Source organism: Rhipicephalus microplus, unplaced genomic scaffold, assembly GCF_043290135.1.
Source record: "Rhipicephalus microplus isolate Deutch F79 unplaced genomic scaffold, USDA_Rmic scaffold_24, whole genome shotgun sequence".
In the NCBI taxonomy this organism is placed as follows: domain Eukaryota; kingdom Metazoa; phylum Arthropoda; class Arachnida; order Ixodida; family Ixodidae; genus Rhipicephalus; species Rhipicephalus microplus.
In genome coordinates this window covers 4229872-4248021 of record NW_027464597.1, presented here as the reverse complement: position 1 = coordinate 4248021, position 18150 = coordinate 4229872, and the positions used below count along the sequence as shown (strand labels likewise).

General features: G+C 45.0%; 2 protein-coding genes across 3 annotated transcripts in view; one reads left to right on the top strand and one right to left on the bottom strand.

Moving 5' to 3' along the window:
• Positions 1–13659, bottom strand: part of LOC142786443 (uncharacterized) — a 41514-nt gene extending 27855 nt beyond the window's left edge. For both annotated transcript variants that reach the window (XM_075884131.1, XM_075884132.1), the window contains exon 1: positions 12292–13659. The gene's annotated coding sequence lies outside the window, so the exon portion shown is untranslated. The remainder of the gene's footprint in view (positions 1–12291) is intronic.
• A 700-nt stretch (positions 13660–14359) lies between these two features.
• Positions 14360–18007, top strand: LOC142786441 (lysine-specific demethylase 3-like). The gene has a single exon (XM_075884124.1). The coding sequence runs from the start codon at positions 14484–14486 to the stop codon at positions 17952–17954; it is 3471 nt and encodes a 1156-aa protein (XP_075740239.1). The 5' UTR covers positions 14360–14483; the 3' UTR covers positions 17955–18007.
• The last annotated feature ends 143 nt before the right edge of the window (positions 18008–18150 follow it).

Genomic DNA, 18150 nt, shown 5'->3' with positions numbered 1-18150 from the left:
TCACAATATTCAGTCTCGATCGCCTAGTAAAAAGTAAGGCTCACGCAATGAGCAATGCCATACAGGGCACAGCCGTCAGCTTTATCTGGTCTTAGAGTGGCCCAATAAGGCATATGCGTACATAGAGGCATAAGCATAAGTATGCAGACCCCGAGATCGTGTTGCCTAAGGCATTGACGTACTATCTAGCGATGAAACGCCTGCCGCGGTGCGCATGCACATCCCATCCTATCAGTTGGCCTCTCATGTCACTCTTTCCGATGAGCTAGTAGCCAAAACGACACCTGGATGTTGCTGTCTTTACTCCATCGAATTAGTGCTGTTTTTTGTTTGTTTTTACGTGGAGGCTGTGACAGTGCTAGAATCACGTAGTTTATGTCGATTGATTCATATCTAAGCATAGCCAGCCTCCGAAAACCTGATGAAGCCAAGCACACAAAATTAGGTTTTCTCAAATCAGTTGCTTTTGTTACTTTAGGCCAAATATAACTTGAATCAGCCTAGTTATGAAACAAGCACAATAAGTACAAAGAAATAATTTTAATTAGTTTCAACGTTAGCTAGATTTAACTTAGCTTATTGAGACTAGACTCGGTGATTAGTAATTAGTGTATTCCTCAGCTTGGATTCTCTGAGCTCATAAAAATTGAGCTTCAATTACTTTATTGTTTTATTAGAACTTAGTAATTACACTTATTTGTAATCAGACTAGCTCGGTGATGGCATGATAAATCACACTCAGATTTTTCTATACTTACCTTGGCACTGCCTCATACAGTTAGGTATTCATAATTAACCTACTTATGTCATGTGAAACTCTAGTATGTTTCGCATAAGTGGATATCATACTACTTAATCATCCATAACTCGTATGCACCTTAAATAACACTAATTAGACATAAATTAGCTTGATCGGTACAGTGTCAGTATGGAGTAATTAGCATCTTCCAGTGTTTGGCACCTATAGTCTCATGGGGAAGTCGACTTGAATTAAGGGGAGATGCGGGTCGAAAAATGAGTTTTTTTTTTTCGAAATTACCGATTTTTTTTATTTTCGCCTGTTTGGATAAAAGAAGTGCTTCTCTTGTTATGAAAAAAAATGATACAGGTCGAGACTTAACAGGAAATGATTTAAAATTGCATCTGAAGAGCACAAGGTGCCTGTTAAAAGGTCGAAAGTGTGCAGTCTTCGAGCACCTTACCGCCGATAGTGCGCCGCCGCTAGCCATTGGAAATCGCATGAGTCGAAGAGTCGAGCCTCACTATTCAAATACCAACAGTTTCTCTCGCTGATGCAGCGCAAGAAATAATAAAAACAATCACTCTTCTGCGCATTTTTCGAGCGCCGCGACTGGTTTATCACATGGTACGAATTGGGGACCGCCATTGGCCGCGGCGCGCCTGTATGTGCTCTGAAACCTATTTGCGGGGTCCATGTTTTGTCGAGCAGCGCAGCTGAACAATGCTTTTCTTGTGTAATTATGTCCGTTATGAAAAAAGGCATTTCTCGCAAGTGAAAGCCGTTGTGCGGTGCGCTCTGTAGGAATAGGCTACGAGCAGCTGGTCCGATTTGCAGCAGTTGTTGGCTTTAAAAGACAATGCATCAAAGTCATCCACACCCGTCAGCCGGAAAGTTCGTGATGTGGCAATGGATGACGTCAGCACAAATCTTGAGAAGTCGAAAGAGCTCGCAGTGAGAGAACTTAGAAAGGGCGACATTGCCATTATGTACAACGGTGTGTGGCACAAACATGGCCACAAAATGGCATGACACTGGACTTAGGTTGGATTTCGCAGTCCTGTCGAACTCCTTCCTAGCTTGCAGTTGGCACAAGGCTCTGCCAGATGGAGCGGTAGTTTGGCAAGCGTTTCATGGCCCTGTCTGTGAGCGAAATGTCTGTGAGGTGTCTGCTCGAAAACGCCGAGAGGGACAAACTCATGGTGCCGGCGTATTTTAGTCGCAGTGGCCACTACAAGAAGGATTGTTGTTTATGGTGTGCAAATATCATCTGATTTAATAATATCTTTCATAAATAAAATTCAATTTTAACTTTAAAACTCGTTTTTCTCAAAACCCAATTTTTGACAATTTTTCCAATGTGCCCCACCTTTTCTGGGCACATTTAATGCTCGGATCTGCATGTGACTTTGCCCAAATTTTTTCTGACGTATGACAAATACAGTTACCTACAGGTTTTCCCACTCAATTTAATCCAAGCGCCAGCCAAATTAATCTAGGCACCAGTCAATTTAATCCAGCCGCCACTCAAATTAATCCAGGTGCCATTCATTTTAATCGAAATGCCACTGAAATTAATCCAACCGCCAGCCGATTTAATCCGGACGCCAGCGAATTTAATCCTGATGACATTGTGACTTCAAAACGACCCAGAATTTTTGGGAATGCGTGGAGTGAATAGCTTTGGAGTGAATTTAACAGGGAAAAACAATGAATGAGTCACTGGTGACACAATGCAACTCGCGCGACTTTATCACGTCTATCACCCGCATAAGCACTATTCACACCTTCGACGTGCATATCACAGGAAATGTCGTCCACACAGTAATAACTTGATACTTATTATCCAGGCCAATGATCTCATCGAGTGACTTAGGTGACGTCCTCACGTATTTAGGGTACCTAAATAAATAAATATCCCCCACGCACGCACTGTCTTAACCTTCCGTCATGCATATCAAGTGAAACGTCTTTGAAAGGGCGGGAGCCTTGATATCTAAAACTCGGCCAAGCCACCGGATCACCAGTGACTCAGGGGACGTCATCACAAATATCACCCGTGCACGTAATTTACTCGCCTGCCGAAATGCATGCCAAACGAAACGTCTTTAAGAGAGCAATAACGTGGTACCTATGACTCAGCCAACCGACTTGATCACTTGTGATTTAGGTGACGTCATCACGCATTTCACCCACGCACACAATGTCTAACCTGCCATCATGTATACCAATCGAAACGTCTTTGAGAGGCTAATAAATTGAACGCTGTCAATCGGCCTAGTGACGTGATCACTAGTGACTCGTGTGACGTCATCGCGCCTGACACCCACGCACGAAGTGTCTAACCTGAGTTCATATATATCAAACAAAACGTCTTTGAAAGGGTAATAACTTGGGCGCTGGCACTAGGCCTAGTGACTTGATCACTAGTGACTGGTGTGACGTCATCATGCCTATCACATACACACACGCAGTGTCCAAATCTGTCTTCATACATATCAAACGAAACGTCTTTGAGAAAGTAATAACGAACTCTGTCACTAGGCCCAGTGACGTCATCACTAGTGACTTGCGTGACGTCATCTCACCTAAAAATTATGCAAGCACTCTATAATGTGCCTTCATGCATATCAAACCACAAGTCTTTGAAAGGGTATTAACATGAACAATGTTACTAGACCTAGTGACGTCATCGCTAGTGACTCACGTGACGTCATTACGCCTATCACACACGCACGTGGTGTCCTAACCTGTCGTCATGCATATCAAACGAAACGTCTTTGAGAGAGTGATAACTTGAGCGCTGTCATTAGGCCTAGTGACGTCATCACGCCTATCACACACGCACGCGGTGTCCTAACCTGTCTTCATGCATATAAAGGAAACGTCTTTGAGAGTGTATTAACGCGAACGCTGTCACTAGGCCTAGTGACGTCATCACTAGTGACTCACGTGACGTCATCACGCCTATCACACACGCACGCGGTGTCCTAACCTGTCTTCATGCATATCAAACGAAACGTCTTTGAGCGAGTAATAACTTGAACGCTGTCATTAGGCCTAGTGACATCATCACTAGTGACTCAAGGGACGTCATCATGCCTATCACACACGCACGCGGTGTCCTAACCGGTCTTCATGAATATCAAACGAAACGTCTTTGAAGGTGTAATAGCTCGAACGCTGTCACTTGGCCGAGTGACGTGATCACTAGTGACTCGCGTGACACCATCACGTCTGACACCCACGCAAGCACTCTGTAACCTGCCTTCATGCATATCAAACAAAACGTCTTTGAAAGAGTAATAACTCGAATGCTCTCACTAGGCCCAGCGACGTCATTACTAGTGACTCATGTGATGTCATCACTTCTATCACACACGCACGCGCTGTCCTAACCTGTCTTCATGCATATCAAACGAAACGTCTGTGAGGGAGCAATAATGTCATACTTATGACTCGGCCAACCGACTTGATCACTAGTGACTTACGTGACATCATCATGACTAACACTCATGCAAGCACTCTCTAACGTGCCTTCATGAATATCAAACGCAACGACATTGAGAGAACATTAACTTGAAGGCCGTTGCAGGCAGCGTCTGCTAGTGAAAAACTGACTTCTCGCACTGCACAGCTGTTCACCAGCTAACCGGTATATGTAGGCACCAGATCGTGCGTTTCGAATTCAGTCAAAGGCGTCTTTACATGGCTTTTGTTTGACTTGACGCTTTTCTTGACTCAAGTAGATGCGATGGAAGAAACAGTACCTTCAAGCAGCAGTGGGGTACATCCCAACATCAGCGTCCCACCACTCGTTGAGGGCAACGCTTCTCCTTCATTCAATGAATAGGAATAATAAAGGCCAAATGACAATTAAGCATTTTCCAAACCATACTCAATTACGCAACATTCTGATCACTCTGTGATGCAGTTAGTCCAGCTCGTCTTGTGGGAAGATGTGGGTGGCTTTTTTGTTGCTTCTTGTGTTTCGAAGTATCCCTTGAAAAGGCGGGCAGCCAGGCCGCACTACTGTGAACGGACAGGCATTCTACACCAAACAAGCACGCTTATTCCAAGCACACTAACCTATAAGAAACGACGTGGCGTAGAATGTAGAAAGAAAGGCACGAGTCAGCCACAGCATACAATGATGCATCCGCAAATGGTCGCTTGCAAATAGCAATAGTATGTATCTCAAGTATGGGGACTGCTCTCAATTACAACGGACTTGTTTCACAGGATAACCAGATGAAATATTAGTTGGGCCGAAGGAGTGGTAGACAAATCTTTTTGTGGCAAGTTTTGGAGCAGGCAGACCATGTGCCTTACGCTTGATTACGGATATAAAGTGTTTTGACTAGAGGTCGGATTAAATGCAAATGTCTGTTTCGTTTCTTGCACTCCTATCGCGTCATTTTGACACATGAGCAAAAACTAGTGGGCAAGAAGAGCTTTTATAGTGCCTATATATGCCTATTTCGGACGTTGTAGCCTCAATTCGTATAGGTGCCTGTAAATGCTTGTTTTCAAAATCGATGCCTATATAAACGCTATTTAACCTGAAATTTCGCTTTCAAGTACCACTGGGGCCCGGTATTCATGTTACACGGCAAAATATAGATATCGGGACACTGTGGGGTGCAAACTACACTTTATTTCACGAGTTACTTTTAGAACTGTCAAGTCCAGAAGGGATTTTAGCCAAAAAGAGGGTAGATTAGCCTCTACACATGTATACCATCCATGTCGCGTCGTCTGCTCAGCCTCTTTCCAGCGTCCGCTCGGATGCAAAGGATTTTTTTTTGCGGCGTATTAACTTGGCCTAACCACACAGGCTTAATTTTTCTTCTGTCTGTGAACACCTTAAGGGTCGTTACACAAATTTAGGAGTTTTGAGAAGCGAAAAAGAATGCATACACTGGGTGCTCAAGATCTCATTTACCAAGATTTGCAGTACTACGCGCATCATAAAGAGGTGATATGCGAAACTGAACACGGCTTGACCTTCATCTCATGGGCGTGCGCCCCAACATGGTGAAGGTGATAGAATGGTCCTGCATATGTGAAAGTAGTACGTGACACTGCAAGAACTATTTGAGACAATGTGTGTAATTTGTACAAACTGCTGCCTAAATAGAAGCATAAAAGTTGACAAAAATGTTAGTACACACAGACGAAATCTATTCGCCTTATATACTTAATTTCATATCGAGAGAGATGCGACACTAAGGTGCCTCCATTTTGTATGCGTTGGTGTTCTCGCAGTTCGCGCATCGTGTCGGTGCCAGCATTCACAACGCTGGGCGTGGTTTTGGTGCATCGTCCCTAACAGAAGTTGACTCTCCGCAGTTTCGCATTCATTCATCATCCTGCCGCTGCACAGAAGCACCTCCTGCTCCCTACCCATCCTAGCGGACGCTGGAAAGAGGCTGAGCAGACGACGCGACATGGATGGTATACATGTGTAGAGGCTAATCTACCCTCCTTTTGGCTAAAATGCCTTCTGGGCTTGACAGTTCTAAAAGTAACTTGTGAAATAAAGTGTAGTTTGCACCCCACAGTGTCCCGATATCTATATTTTGCCAGGTAACATGAATACCGGGCCCCAGTGGTACTTGAAAGCGAAATTTCAGGTTAAATAGCGTTTATATAGGCATCGATATTGAAAACAAGCATTTACGGGCACCTATACCAATTGAGGCTACAACGTCCGAAATAGGCATATATAGGCACTATAAAAGCTCTTCTTGCCCACTAGTTTTTGCTAATGTGTCAAAATGACGCGATAGGAGCGCAAGAAATGAAACAGACATTTGCATTTATTCCGGCCTCTAGTCAAAACACTATATATCCGTAATCAAGCATAAGGCGCATGGTCTGCCTGCTCCAAAACTTGCCACAAAAAGATTTGTCTACCACTCCTTCGGCCCAACTAATATTTCATCTGGTTATCCTGTGAAACAAATCCATTGAAATAGAGGGCAGTCCCCATACTTGAGATACACACTATTGCTATTTGCAAGCAACCATTTGCGGATGCGCCATTGAATGCTGTGCCTGACTCGTGCCTTTCTTTCTACGTTCTACACCACGCCGTTTCTTATAGGTTAGTGTGCTTGGAATAAGCGCGCTTGTTTGGTGTAGAACGCCTGTCCGTTCACAGTAGTGCGGCCTGGCTGCCCGCCTTTTCAAGGCCTACTTCGAAACACAAGAAGCGACAAAAAAGCCACCCACATCTTCCCACAAGACGAGCTGGAGTAACTGCATCACAGAGTGATCAGGGTATCGGTTGAATGTTGCGTAATTGAGTATGGTTTGGAAAATGCTTAATAGTCATTTGGCCTTTATTATTCCTATTTATTGAATGAAGGAGAAGCGTTGCCCTCAACGAGTGGTGGGACGCTGATGTTGGGTTGTACCCCACTGCTGCTTGAAGGTACTGTTGCTTCCATCGCATCTACTTGAGTCAAGAAAAGCGTCAAGTCAAACAAAAGCCATGTAAAGACGCCTTTGACTGAATTCGAAACGCGCGATCTGGTGCCTACATATACCGGTTAGCCGGTGAACAGCTGTGCAGTGCGAGAAGTCAGTTTTCCCTAGCAGACGCTGCCTGCAACGGCATTCAAGTTAATGTTCTCTCAATGACGTTTCATTTGATATTCATGAAGGCACGTGAGAGAGTGCTTGCATGAGTGTTAGTCGTGATGACGTCACATAAGTCACTAGTCATCAAGTCGGTTAGCCGAGTCATAAGCATGACATTATTGTTCTCTCACAGATGTTTCGTTTGATATGCATGAAGACAGGTTAGGACAGCGCATGCGTGTGTGATAGACGTGATAACACCACATGCAAGTCTTTAAAGGTTCAGCACTAACAAACTCTACAGAATACCACCATTTATTATATATCTGGCGAAGAGACTTTTGCCGCGCTCAAAAACAAGAAGTAGCTATCACAAGGCTGCGTTGCCGGGTACCAAATCTAAATTTCTATAAACACAGGTCTGCTCAGGCACCTTCACCACTGTGTGCATTCTGTGATGAACTGGAAACAATATACCATTTCTTTTTGACCTGCAAGCGGTTTAACACATTACGAAAAACCCTATTATAAATACCTTTACGTGGTATTGGTATGGACTTATTTCTGCTTGTCATTTTGTCTTTTGGAGCTTCCATATATAGTTTCTCTAATGCGACAGTAGGCGCGGCCGTCCGGGACTATATTGATGAAACTAATAGGTTGACTAATTAACCAGTTTCCTTATCCTAACATGTCCACATAATTATATACGTATAAAATCAGATTATTGCTCTATTCTAAGAATAAATTTATTTATGTAAATATTTGTATGCATTACATTAAGCACCACACTTTCCTAGGCTATCGGTAATCTTTCTGTTAAACCTCCATCACTCCAAATCTGAACAGTAAACTTTAAAACCACTCGATTCTTGGCCAATCCCCCACAGTGGGTATGCACCACTAACAATAGGAGAACAACAACAACGACGTCACATGAGTGACTAGTAATCACGTCGCTAGGCCTAGTGAGAGCATACGAGTTATTTCTCTCTCAAGGACGTTTCGTTTGATATGCACGAAGGCAGGTTACAAAGTGCTTGCGTGGGTGTCAGGCGTGATGGCGTCATGCGAGTCACTAGTGATCGCTTCACTAGGCCAAGTGACAGCGTTCGAGTTATCGTTTCGTTTGATATTCATGAAGACAGGTTAGGACACCGCGTGCATGTGTGATAGGCATGATGACGTCCCTTGAGTCACTAGTGATGACGTCACTAGGACTAGTGACATTGTTCGAGTTATGACCCTCTCAAAGACGTTTTGTTTGATATGCATGAAGGCACATTAGAGAGTGCTTGCATGAGTCTTAGATGAAATGACGTCACGCTAGTCACTAGTGATGACGTCACTGCACCTTGTGACCACGTTCAAGTTATTACTCTCTCAAAGACGTTTCGTTTATATGCATGAAGACAGGTTAGGACACCGCGTGCGTGTGTGATAGGCGTGATGACGTCACTAGGCCTAATGACAGCGCTCAAGTTATCACTCTCTCAAAGACGTTTCGTTTGATATGCATGAAGACAGGTTAGGACACCACGTGCGTGTGTGATAGGCGTAATGACGTCACGTGGGTCACTAGCGATGACGTCACTAGGCCTAGTAACATTGTTCATGTTATTACCCTTTCAAAGACTTTTGGTTTGATATGCATGAAGACAGGTTAGAACACCGCGTGCGTGTGTGATAGGCGTGATGACGTCACGTGAGTCACTAGTGATGAAGACACGAGGCCTAGTGACATCGTTCAATTTATTAACCTTTCAAAGACGTTTTGTTTGATATGCGTGAAGGCACATTAGAGAGTGCTTGCATGAGTCCTAGGCGAGATGACGTCACGCTAGTCACTAGTGATGACGTCACTAGGCCTAATAACAGCGTTCAAGTTATTACTCTCTCAAAGAGGTTTCGTTTGATATGCATGAGGACAGGTTAGGACAACGCGTGCGTGTGTAATAGGCGTGATGACGTCACGCGAGTCACTAGTGATGACAACACTAAACCTAGTGACAGCGTTCAAGTTATTTCACTCTCAAAGACGTTTCGTTTGATATGCATGAAGACAGGTTAGGACACCGCGTGCGTGTGTGATAGGCGTAATGACGTCACGTGAGTCACTAGTGATGACGTCACTAGGCCTAATGACAGCACTCAAGTTATTACTCTCTCAAAGACGTTTCGTTTGATATGCATGAAGGCACATTATGGAGTGCTTGCATGATTTTTAGGTGAGATGACGTCACGCAAGTCACTAGTGATGCTGTCATTGGGCCTAGTGACAGAGTTCAAGTTATTACTCTCTCAAAGATGTTTCGTTCGATATGTATGAAGACAGGTTTGGACACTGCGTGTGTGTGTGTGTGATAGGCATGATGACGTCACACCAGTCACTAGTGATCAAGTCACTAGGCCTAGTGCCAGCGCTCAAGTTATTACCCTTTCAAAGACGTTTTGTTTGATATATATGAACTCAGGTTAGACACTGCGTGCGTGGGTGTCAGGCGCGATGACGTCACACGAGTCACTAGTGATCACGTCACTAGGCTGATTGACAGCGTTCAATTTATTAGCCTCTCAAAGACGTTTCGTTTGGTATACATGATGGCAGGTTAGACATTGTGTGCGTGGGTGAAAGGCGTGATGACGTCACCTAAATCTCAAGTGATCAAGTCGGTTGGTCGAGTCATAGGTACCACGTTATTGCTCTCTTAAAGACGTTTCATTTGGCATGCATGTCGGCAGGCGAGTAAATTACGTGCACGGGTGATATTTGTGATGACGTCCCCTGGGTCACTGGTGATCCGGTGGCTTGGCCGAGTTTTAGGTATCAAGGCTCCTGCCCTTTCAAAGACGTTTCACTTGATATGCATGACGGAAGGTTAAGACAGTGCGTGTGTGGGGGATATGCGTGAGGACGTCACCTAAGTCACTCGTGATGAGATCATTGGCCTGGTTAATAAATATCAAGTTATTACTGTGTGGACGGCATTTCCTGTGATATGCATGTCGAAGGTGTGAATAGTGCTTAAGCGGGTGATAGACGTGATAAAGTCGCGCGAGTCACATTGTGTCACCAGTGACTCATTCATGGTTTTTCCCTGTTAAATTCACTCCAAAGCTATTCACTCCATGCATTCCCAAAAATTCTGGGTCGTTTTGAAGTCACAATGTCATCAGAATTAAATTCGCTGGCGTCCGGATTAAATCGGCTGGCGGTTGGATTAATTTCAGTGGCACTTCGATTAAAATGAATGGCACCTGGATTAATTTGAGTGGTGGCTGGATTCAATTGACTGGCACGTAGATTAATTTGTCTGGCGCTTGGACTAAATTGAGCGGGAAAACCTGTAGCTTGAATTTCAATATTTTTGTATAAAAAATTGTATGTACACATATACTAGGGTAGGTGAAATATGGACTTTTTTTTATATTCTTTTCCACGCGTATTACATATTTTGTATCTGCTTCCTAAATAGTTATTCGCACTCTACACTTTATCTGAAGCATTATGAGTTATGAATGGTAAAAAGTTATAGAATTTTAGGGATGGAAAGAGGCAGGGCAAAAGGCTTATGGTTTTCACTTTGTCATGCTGCAGAGCTAAAAGTGTGTAACTTGCAAGAAAACTAATTATATATTTCAAATCGGCATAAAAAGTTCCATAAACAGCTCAAGTTTCATTGCTCAAGGGCGAATATTAAAGAAAAAGTGTCTTCGAGTAGCATTTCCTCTTAATTGGCTGCTATTAGATTTGTCTTATGTGGTCTAATTTTTCTCGGCTAACTGAAATGATAGCATGATTGATTATGCATAATTGGATTTGGCTGTACGTGTACTTTTTTTTCTCAACCCAACTGGGCGCATCGAAGTTTTACTGCGCTTAACAGCAACCTGGACTGGGCTTGACCTTACTGACACCCGAATTTATCAGGTGATACCGTGCTCAACTAGGCTGGATTAGATTCGGTTACACTTACACTCACTTAACTAGGCTCATTGAAGTTCAACTTGGCCTAACGCGACAAAGGCAAGCTCAGCTGAGAAAATTTAATTTTGTGTGCTTGGCTTCATCAGTTTTTGCGAGGCTGGTTGCGCTTAGATATGAATAAACCGGCATAAACCACTACGCGATCCCGGCGGTGGAATCGGCACCGTCACAACCTCTACGTTAAAAAAAAAACAGCGCGAATTCGATGGAGCAATGACAGCGACACTCCGGTGTTTTGGCTAATACCTCGTTGGAAACAGCGACATGAAAGGCCAACTGATACGACGGGACACGCATGCGCACCGCAGCAGGCGTTTCGTCGCTAAATAGCACGTCGATGCCTTCGGCAACGCGATCTCGTGGTCAGCATACTTATGTTCATGCCTGTACCTTGATAGAGCCGTCGAGTCCATAGACGAACTCAGGTTTGTGCGGATTTTATTTCACCTGCGATGTCTGGACACACAGGCCTTGTATCGTAACGGACAACGTGTCGCAGCTTTTCCGTCCACAGCATGCAAGGTGGCGAGCGTTCACCGCTACACCTTCAATTAGACATCTAATTCTGCTGTCTCCCACTCCCCTGTGGCTCATGACATTACCTAACGTAAGTGGCCTCGCAAAAAGAACTGCACTGCTGGCGCACATCGTGCAAAACGTGCCGCACCACGCTAAAGTACACGTGTGGGGCCACTCCGGGCAATCCGGTGCGTCTATCCTCCTCGGGACAGCCACATTGAGTCGACTTGCACGCCACTTATAGTTCACCGACAGTATACGGAGTCCATATTTGTTCCGCAAGATTTCACACGGAACGTTTCAGTAGGGAAGCGCAAGGAACGACTTCCTCCGTAGACGCCGACGGGAGAGGTGTTACAGTACGCGATCATCAGTGTTATCGTATCAACACAAGGCAGCCGGAACACCGTCCGCGTATGCAACGAAATTTAGAAAAAGGGTCACTGGTTTTACGTACATTTTCCAATCGCATTTTTTCTTCCAAGCAGCTGGTGTTGCTGAAGGCTGGCAGGTTGCCGGTGTTACTTTCAAGGCGGCTTTGGCTATTGAAGTCCCACTTCCGCTGATATCACTCGCACAGAACTTCCCAGTCATTGCATGTGCGGGAAACAAAATATTTCACGACGCACCACTGTCTTTGTTTCTCGCTGCTCGATGAATACAGATCACCTAACAAACACGCACTCATGCTCGCTCCCTAGGGTTAAGGAAGGAAAAGCTTTCCTTCCTCCGTGCTTCCCAACTTAAACGTGAACTTTACCGATCGACGCCATCATTGCTTACCGAGGCACAGAAAAATGTGAAATGGAACTAAAAAACTAAAAACAAAAAACACACAGATGAAGCTTTATATTACATTACAAATAATATTCAACAATATGTTTGCATTTTTTTAATATTTTGTATTATCCTACACGATACACAAAAGTTTGCGTTTGTGGACTACATGCAGAAGCGCAGTATAAAGAAAAAAAAGCGTGCTAGGGCTTTGTATTATTGGCTACAAGAAGGAAACAGTAGAACAAACGAGGCGGCTGCACCTCATCTTGGCTGATTTTTTACGGTGGGTGAGAGCAGTGGCGGCGCTGTAGTCACATAGTACTAAAGATCTCAGAAGCGTCTGCATTGGGAGCGCCCGCGCCATAGCCTGCGAAAGCGTGTATTTGCTCGTTTTTCACGTGTTTAATGCATTTCTGGTTCTTTATCAGTGTATGCACACCCGGTATGAGCAATGGTGCATGAGTGAATATGCAGACACGTCGAAATTGCGTCGAGGCATTCACTGCTTCAAGAACCTGCCGGCGCACATAAAAAAAAAACATGTACAATTGGAATTTGCACGGATCTGCCTTGCTTCTCACTCAAACGGCGCTTTGTGCTGCGCTACATAATAGGTGGCTGCTGGTGAACTTCAGATAGGAGAAGTGCTAAAACTACAATTAAATCATACGCTCGTTTTGTCGGCAATCTCTGCGAAATCCATAGCACTGTTCCTCATATGAGTCCCATGCGCTCAATTGGTTCATGAGAAACCTGAGTATAAGCAACGTTGTGACAACATTTATATCGGGGACGACTCACTTTTATTATGCCAGTTTTGTGGAAGATAATAAATACCGCCTTTGCTGAAAGGTCTAAATTGTCTCAACCACGCGCTTTCACTCTTCCTTTGCTTACAAGGGTATGTAGTTGGGCGTGTTGGTAATTCATAACTAATAATATCGTAGCACGTAAAAACTGAGACACTGGAAAAGGGAAAGGGCAAGAGGGGAGCGCTAATTTTGTGAGTTTCAAATGTGTTTTGTGTTCTTTCGCAGTTCGTGAGTAAATGTACGCTCCCCGAAATAAAACCTTCTTTAATTCTTTTATGAAACCTCCAAATGCTTACAATACCAGGAGACCGAGCCAGGGAGCCAAGCTTGAGGCGTGTACCTCCAGTCATGAACTCTACGCGAAATGGGTTATCTTAAACACACACACACACACACACACACACACACACACACACACACACATATATATATATATATATATCAAGTTCACGCGCATTTCACTGACACGTCACCGCGCCCTTAACAATATCTATGCAATGCCCCTTAAAACAGCCGCTATTTTTACGCGGTGCATTTCTAGTCCCACTACCTCAGAATGAGACCATTTCTAGTCCCACTACCAACGAGGAAAGAATTAAGACGGAAGAAATTGGAACATGACACGCCCTTTCTAAATTAATTTCGATCTCTAACAAGGGCTTTTATGAAACTTATTTTAGTAGATTGGCGTGTGATACTTAAAGGGTTATGACATCATGTGTTAGACAAGAATGGTTGGCAGGTACGAAGGAATCTGCGTCAAAAAGTGCGCCGGAGGAGCCGAAGCGCATAGCAGTTCCTGCGTGCAGCTCTTTTAGTACATTCGACTGCAGCGCCGCCGCTACAGGCAACACTGTACCTTAACTGTGCTAACATAGAGTTTACTATGTTACTCTATAGTGCTACCACAGCAAGTTGGCGCCAAAAATTGGCGCCGAGATAGATGCACCGACCACGCCGAGGGGAGCCGGGTGCCGCTTCGCTGTTTAAGCCGGAACAGTCTACCAGCCCGGTCTGGCCCGGTCAGCATCAGTAGCGCAAGGTACCTTTTGTTACCATGCACGGACGTCCTATCCGTCCATCACGATCGCCATCCATGCATCGGTCGCCTGACATTTCGAGCCCTCCTAGACTGACGCCGCCATTGCCACAATCATTGAACTTTCAGCAAGGTGCCCTATCTTTAGGCAAATGCAAAGTTGCACTTGATCCTGAGCCAGCGAACTTGCTATGCCTTGGAGAGAGTCCATCGCCTTTTCACTGCTCAGTTCCGCCACCAGTGGTTACTTCAACAGCATGTGGCATGGATGCAGAAGCTGCTTCTCTTTTGGGCTCATTAGCTGTGACAAGGTCTGTGCAGCTAAGAGAAGGAACTTCTTTTTGTGAGCAAGATACTTTTTGCCCGTTTGCTGCTGTAACACCACATCAGCAACAAGTGATACCTGCTTACTTACAACACCAGTCCGCTGCCAGTCAGGACAACTATCAAGCATTCTATAACATGTGCAGAACAAAAGTGAGACCTCCCGTCGCCCCTTTTCTAGCATCTGGAGAGTATAGCAAGCCAGGAAATGTCATCGGTGGGTCATCCATTGTGCACGAGTACGATTCTGACACACGAGTTACTCAAAGTTCGGCGCCTAGTACTTGCATCACAATGAGCAACAGCAGCATCCACACAAAACAGAAAAAGGTTTGGTTGCAACGGCACTCTGAAATCAATAAGCCTCGTGATGGAGAGGCACACTTGGACGGCAGCAGTGCTTCTGTTTCACCTTCCAAGCAGCAACAAGTACCGATTGAGACGACCATTAATGCGCACGGCTCAGAAGCAGACGGCTTCATAAAGGAGGAAAAACGAGCAGGGAGTCGCAAGACAAGGAGTACCAGAAAGCAACGAGTTAACAGGGACAAATCTGGTAGCAAGTTGCCACGTGAGAACGAGAGAAACAGTGATGCAGCTCTTGAAGAAACATCTAAAAAGGAAGAAAAACAAGAGAATATTTTTGGAAGAGAAAGCAAGAGGCCCAAGGGAATTGAGCTCAATACAACTGATGAATTGGCTACAATGCCTCGGAAAGAGCAAGCACGATCCGCAGAAAAGCGAACGATTGACCAACTGAAGAAGTCTGGTGAGTCATTTCTCCAGGATGCATCTTGTTATAAAGTTGCTCCAAAGCTGCCTAAGTGTAGAGAGTGTAACATGAAACCAAGCCAGGAAAAAAAGGAAACTCCGAACATTATCTGCCGCTTCTACGCATTCAGAAAGCTACGCTTTAACAAGAGTGGCACTGTGGTAAGTGATGGCTTCTCGGTTCTAAGTGATGCTTCACAAGAAGATTTAAAGCTGTGGCTGCCCACATTAGGTCGTGCACCCAAAGACTTGGATGTTAACACTGCAAAAACCATATTGTTCCACGTGCGCGACCAATTTTTTGGTCTCGTAGAGCAAGAACAGGAAGCGCAGTCTCTACACATGGGCCGAGATAAGACCATATTGTGGAAGCGCGTTGTGCAAGGTGTGCGTGAACTGTGCGATGTCTGTGAAACAACTATCTTCAACATTCACTGGATTTGTGACAAGTGTGGCTTTGTAGTGTGTATAGATTGTTACAAGGCAAAGAAGTGTGGTACAGTGAAAGCTGAGGACATGCTTCCGACGGACAAGGATGAGTTTCTGTGGCTCTTGTGTGCCAAGCGACAGCCGCACAAACAGAATAAATTGATGATGACGCAGGTAATAGTTGGCAGGGCTCTGTTGGAAGTCAAACAATACCTAGACCGTATACGCCATTACTGGGACATCCCGAGCTACCGTGGCTATGACTTCCGCAACAGTGATAGTTACAGGGAGTTCTGCTCCTATAATCAGCAGCGCAAGGAACTCATGAAAGCCGTCAGCAAGTCTTTCGACCCTGACAAGGAGTGCATTGCAGCCGATGGTGAAATGGGGCATGCTGTCAAGCGTGAAATTCAACCTGTGAATGGCGGCGCCACTGCGTCTTCTGATAGAGTTGGTTGCACGTACATGTCAGAGAGTGAAAATTCTCCCCTGTCATTGTTGGCAAATGTGGCACTGACCTGCTCTAAAACTAAGTACAAAAGGGATCAGCAGCAGCCATATAAAGGTGGTAATGACGAGAAGGGTGATGACATTTCCAAACTATGTGAACTGCTCGCCCGCCCTACTGGTTGCATTGCTAAGAAGAGACCGGTGGATGAAGTAGTGACAATGGCAGTGGAGCAAATGATGGGCAAGAAAGATGAACAGCAGCTGGCACGTTTCTGTCGACGCTTCCCCAGCCCACAAAAAGGCCGTGAAGTCTTGCCTGTGCGTGTCTGCAGCTTAGCTGAGACCTCATTGCTCTACCCCAAGGTTCCCCATTCATGGCTCTGCAATGGGACTTTGCTTGTACTCCACGAACCACGCAACAAGCACAACTTGTCAATATTCCAGGAGCAATGGAATCGAGGCCAGCCTGTGCTGGTCACTGGTGTTTGCAAGAACATGAATATGCCACTGTGGCACCCTGACTGTTTCTGCGAAGACTTTGGTCAAAAACAAAATGACCTAGTGAATTGCCGAAATGGCTGTATCCTTCCAAACCAGCCAATGCGGAACTTTTGGGAAGGTTTTGAGAACTTTACCAGGCGCATGAAAGATGAAGATGGACAATATATGCTACTGAAACTGAAGGATTGGCCACCTGGTGATGACTTCAGTGACATGCTGCCCAGCAGGTTCAATGATCTTATGAATGCCCTGCCACTGCCAGAGTACACTCACCGGGATGGAGTTTTCAACTTGGCTGGGCGGCTGCCGGAGTGTTTTGTCAGGCCGGACCTTGGGCCAAAGATGTACAGTGCCTATGGCTCTGCACTTTACCCAAGTAAAGGCACCACTAACCTACATCTGGATGTCAGTGATGCTGTTAACGTTATGGTTTATGTTGGAATTCCCAAGGATGGGAAGGATGAAGAACACATCAATGCTGCACTGAAGGCAATTGATGAAGGAGGATGTGATGTGCTAACACAAAAAAGGGTGAGACAAAAAAATGCCAAACCAGGGGCTCTTTGGCACATCTACAATGCCTGTGATGCTGACAAGATCAGAGATCTACTCAATAAGGTGGCACTGGAGCGTGGTGAGAAGCTGGAGCCCCATAATGATCCCATCCATGACCAGAGCTGGTACCTAGATCACGAGCTCCGTGAACGCCTTTTCCTCGAATATGACGTGGAGGGCTACGCTATTGCCCAGTGTCTTGGAGATGCAGTTTTTATACCAGCAGGGGCCCCACACCAGGTGCAAAACTTGCACAGCTGTATAAAAGTGGCGGAAGACTTCGTATCCCCCGAAAACATTGCTCACTGCTTCAGGTTGACCAACGAATTCCGGCGGTTGTCTGATACCCACACAAACCACGAGGACAAGCTACAGATTAAAAATGTGATCTACCATGCAGTGAAGGATGCTCTAGTCATTCTACAGGCTAATTCTGCTTCAAACACCAACAAGAAATAAATGTTTGTGCCATAGGCAGAGCAAATAAAGAATTATGTTATTGCCTCTCTAAAGTTCTGTGTGCTCTTCTGCTTCCGCTGCTTTTGGATGCGTCTGGCAGGTCTCGACTTGTCCACCAAAGATGTTTCCGCCATCTCCTGCCTGGATATGGCTTTTGATCATTTTCTTCCTTTTCCCATCAGTCCACCACTAACAT